At 48.2% G+C, this 4,745-nt stretch overlaps 2 protein-coding genes across 2 annotated transcripts; both read left to right on the top strand.

The window, feature by feature from the left end:
• Positions 1–2,192: 2,192 nt before the first annotated feature.
• On the top strand, positions 2,193–2,655 carry ABOM_011922 (lectin; the record flags this gene model as incomplete). Its single annotated transcript, XM_022539050.1, has 2 exons — positions 2,193–2,395; positions 2,499–2,655. 2 exons carry the CDS (start codon positions 2,193–2,195, stop codon positions 2,653–2,655), a joined length of 360 nt encoding a protein of 119 aa, XP_022383183.1.
• A 561-nt stretch (positions 2,656–3,216) lies between these two features.
• On the top strand, positions 3,217–3,864 carry ABOM_011923 (uncharacterized protein; the record flags this gene model as incomplete). Its single annotated transcript, XM_022539051.1, has 1 exon — positions 3,217–3,864. One exon carries the CDS (start codon positions 3,217–3,219, stop codon positions 3,862–3,864), a length of 648 nt encoding a protein of 215 aa, XP_022383184.1.
• Positions 3,865–4,745: the final 881 nt, after the last annotated feature.

Here is a 4,745-nt window from a genome sequence, read left to right on the forward strand (position 1 = left end):
GTCCAGAGCAATACATTCCAGGGAATGTCGATAAGGTGTCACTCTAGCCTTGATTCTTTATCCCAGGTCGTGATGTTTAGAGTATTGAAAGTGGCAGGCATACTAGACTATCATTGGCCAATCATAGCGCCGTCCGGCAACGTCGGCATAAAAGCTTGGCCTGGAGATCCATAGCGCTAGTGTTGAATTTTCACGGTGGATCACCAACTCAAAGTGTTCAAGGAACAAAAATTTCTGGATCGCTGATCCAGAAAACCAAAAAGAGATGACCGACGCAGGGATCGAACCTGCAATCTCTTGATTCGTAGTCAAGCGCCTTGCCATTGGGCCAGCCGGCCAATTGTTGATACCTTGGTTCAACTAATAGTTATATAAGGCATGGTTATATTCTGTGTGAGGGCTAGTCGCCAGCATGGTCTATAAGCGAGGCACCCCTGTCGGTAATAGAGGCTAGTTGCTTAGAATACTAGTATTCTGCCTGGGTCGAGCATCCATTCCAAGTGCAGTGGCTCTGTTAGATGGCAAGTGAAGGCAGGCAGGTAAAGCTGCATCTCAGGCCAGAAGATAGGGGTTGTGTTTATAGTGAGCACTGGGGGCAAGGCTATCTGACAGAAGTAGTTGCGGCGGTGGTAAAGACATGAGACCTTCAGGCGCAGTTTCTATAAGATAGCACCGTATAATATATTATAGATCACTTTAATGAGGCCGTCATGGAAAGACCGCGGCCAAGTAAGTCTCGCTAATTTGAATACTTCCTTTATCCCGATTGCTCCGGACGCTATTACGATGGACATTCATTGCTTCTGAATTTGCGACGTTGCGCCTTGGCTTAGTCGATCACTCCTAAGACTTGACTTGATAGCGAGCTGGTAATAGGGATAAATCGCTAGTCCATTTATCCATAAAAGACCATTAATACTCCGTTCCAACTCTCCTTTTCATATATTCCTGCTGAAATGTTGATCTTTGATAACGAGGCACCGCGCTCGGATTCCTTTCATTTCTCTTTATATATCGACCGTGGCAAGTGGAGGGATCTTGCCCACAATCAATACAAATGATATGTGGGCTGGCTCTGGGGGCTCATAAGCGTCTTTTCGACGTTTGCCTTGTACGTTCGATCCTCCCCTTCCTGCATTATTCTATGTTTCCATGGCATCGACTCGGTATTGGTGAGAATACCTTGGTCTAATCGTACCAACACCGCAAGGTTCTCCAACGAGGAGCTCAGTCTCCGCTCGTATCCATTCCCCATCCGATTGAACATCGAGTATATGATATATCGCTGCGCACGGAAGCCCTCAGTACATGCACATCTACTTTGCCCTACACGGCGGGATAAATCTATCACTGAGAATCCAATGAACAAAAGTCTTCTCCCCCCCCTGCCTCGCCAGGGATGCTCTTGTTCCTCCTATACTACCCCGTAGTTCGATTGAATTCGTGCCGGGAAGTGCGCCAAACTACTGGTACTGAGGGAGTCATGAAATCCATCACACCTATTACTCAGACCTGCACCTGTTCACGACCAAATCTGTTACATAACAGATGGATACCCTAATCGCATACTCTGGGCGCCGACCCAGTGCAAGCCATAGGAAATGCCGTGTGGGTTGTGATCAACATAGCTGAAAGGGGCGATCCCGATATGATAGTCCAATCATCAATTCTAGAAAACTTCGCCCAGGCACACTACTGCGTTGCAGTCTAAGCGATCGGCTTACACTGCTGAGCTGTCTGACGGGCTCCACTAGTTCAAGTTCATAACCTAATGACCCTGCGCCTTGAAACGCGATGCTACGAAAGACAATCCACAACGTTGTGACGATCGGCACACTGCTCAGCAACACCGCCCTTCACCCCACCACCGTAACTCTACGAGTCGAGCTGAAAAAGATCCAATCCTATGGGAGAATCCCACTGTGCTGCGCAGATGCATAGGGAGTGGCGAGCTGAACATAGGACTATTGATCGCCGTCTATCCTGGGAGAACCAGCACAACAATATAGCGGTGCGCGGCGTCGATTCGGCAATTCACGGTTAAAAGCATATGAAAATGGATATATAAACGCCATCATCTCTCCTCCATGGTCAACTCAACCCTCCAGTTTCTCAAGCACATCTATCAGTCCATCTATCTCCTCTCACCCTCGAACGCACTTCATTTCTCTTCCCCTAGATCTTTTGTCAATATGCCCAACACTCTTGGTAACGGTGAATGGCTTGAAGTTGGCCAGAGCCTATGGAGTCAAAATGGTGAGACTGAGCTCAAAATGCAGGAGGATGGCAAGATTGCGGTTTACGTGAAAGGCGAATGTGTATTCCAGAACACAAACCAGGAGAGGTACGATGTCAAAGGTATCCATATGCAAAGCGATGGGAACCTTGTTATGTAGTAAGTTTACCTGCCCCCTCGTGTTCAACTTTCTTCCGCCTTTCTCAAGACATCGAGTTTGCTTATGAAGCTCTTCTTGGTTAACCTGTCTGCTACTGTCTAGCGATAATAACAACAATCCTCTCTGGAGCACCAATTCCACCGGGTCAGCGGACCCCAGCTCAGTCATCTGTGCAGTGCAGAATGATGGTAACGTCGTTCTGTACACTGGCCAGGCCCTCTGGGCCACCAACACCGGAAGGGTGCCTTGGCCTCAATAGACTGTCCAAATTGATGGTCAGAGTGCAAGGGTTTAGATGATATGGCAACAAGAAGACTTGGTTGGGAGGTCGTACCCACTCATTGCTTTGTGTATATAAGAATGCAAATGAACCCTTGAACTCCGTCGAGTCCCTTGGGATAGCATCGATCCTTAGCACAGGGCGTACGTCCAAGAAAGATCAGCAAACTGGCACAATCATGCTGACAGCACCACACATGTTATCGTGGCCACCTGCCCCCGCAGACATCCGGCATAATTTCGCGGTATTCCCATAGAAATGCCTTTCCGTCACTCGCTGGGGTGTGGATGGTCTCTAGGCTCCCCGGGACGCTCTCACCCTGCAAATTTGTGGGATATCAAGCTTAACTCATGGGACATCCGATAGCATCATAGACTGTCTCATCAACTTGTCATGGCATGGTTGTCTTGTCTTGACTATTCCATTCACTCCCTCTCGCTTTGCTCTTTTCACTCCAACCAACTCCGATCCCACTCATTAGACATCTTGCCCAATCTCCTCATACACCAAGTCAAAGAAACAAGACTAATTTTAAACGTCATGTCAACATTGTCGTCACGCTGTGATGCTTTAGCCCTCGAGAGTTTCGAGCCCCTAATGCAAAAACTAGTTGACCAGCATCGCCGCCAGTTCGCGAACGTCCTTGCGCTGTCAATTCCGCGGGAGGAGGACGACGACACCAATGCCTGTAAAGATCTTGGCAGTTTTCAGGCCATCCTCCGATTGTTTGACTACCCAAAGGCGGAAGAATACGTGATCCCGGTCGACGCAGATATACCTGGGTGGGACGTTGCTGATAAGATTCGGGGTCTTATCCGCCAGGCCATGACAATGACCGGGCGAACTATCATTTTGATTCACTATGGTGGCCATGGACTTAACCGGAATCAAGAATTGCACTTCTGCAATGCCACAGGAAGAAAGCATTTCGACGTGAACAGAAATATGTTGGATATAATGGACTCCAAGTCCGCCATTACCGACTCCGACAACATTGATATCGTATGTATCTTCGACTCCTGTTATAGCTATCTGGTGACCAGGGAGTATACTGGTCATAACGGAGTCGTCGAGATACTTGCGGCCGTTGATGAGGATAGCAGACTTGCATTTTCTCCGGGCCTTCGGGCCTCTTTTACAGGCAAACTATATGCAGAGAATCCTCAGAAGAACGCGGTTAGGAGCTAAGGATGTTGAGCTTGCTGAGCTCATAGCATATCTTCGCAAAGAATCTCCCGCGAAGAAGCCCGCGCATCACCTTCTCGTCGGAGTCAATTCTTTACGTCTTTCCATTTGTGGAAATACTGAACGGAGCCGAGTATACGATTTGTCCAACCCTGATAAATACTGAAGGGGACCCAATATGTCAACCCCCCCGGGGCCAGCGACACACGCTATGTTTTCATTCAGGTTGGCCAAAAAAAGTCTCTCCATTGATCAAATAGCAGCTTTCCGTGACTGGATCTAGAAGCTGCCCAGAGAGATTGGGCTATCTCTAGAAGCCGTCTACGAGACACAGCCCATGACTTTGCTCTTCCGGGCACCATGCGCCTTTTGGTTGAAGGTGGCCTCTAATCAGTACTAATCTCCTTGATTAATCCTACCGGGGAGGAAATAGCTCAAGAATCGACCAATCATAAACTGACAAAATACCTATATCAACCACGATAGCCAATAGACCCTTGACCATTGCCCACATGGCTTCCAATAATGGGCCAACCTACTCGCAGCCCAGGGCAGTAGCCAGGGAAGGGTTCCCGAGAAACCCCGTTATGTCCTGCAAAGACTCTGACCCATGAGATGACACGGACTGCATGAATCGTGCGAGACATGCACTGTATGCGAAGATATACTCTTGGCGGTAGAAGTAGGACAACACAACACAGTGCATGGGATATCCAATTTAACGAGGGTTACAGGATACAGATGTATGTACATACAGGTCTCGCGGAATGCATAAAGGTCTGAGTTATCACGCATGCAAACAAGGAAGGGAGATAGATGATGATAGGGCATATGCAAGCGGTCCCTGTTTTCGAAAGGCCAGTGATAAGCATGATATTCATTCA

The sequence above is a fragment of the Aspergillus bombycis genome (genome assembly GCF_001792695.1).
Source record: "Aspergillus bombycis strain NRRL26010 chromosome Unknown contig00203, whole genome shotgun sequence".
Lineage (NCBI taxonomy): Eukaryota > Fungi > Ascomycota > Eurotiomycetes > Eurotiales > Aspergillaceae > Aspergillus > Aspergillus bombycis.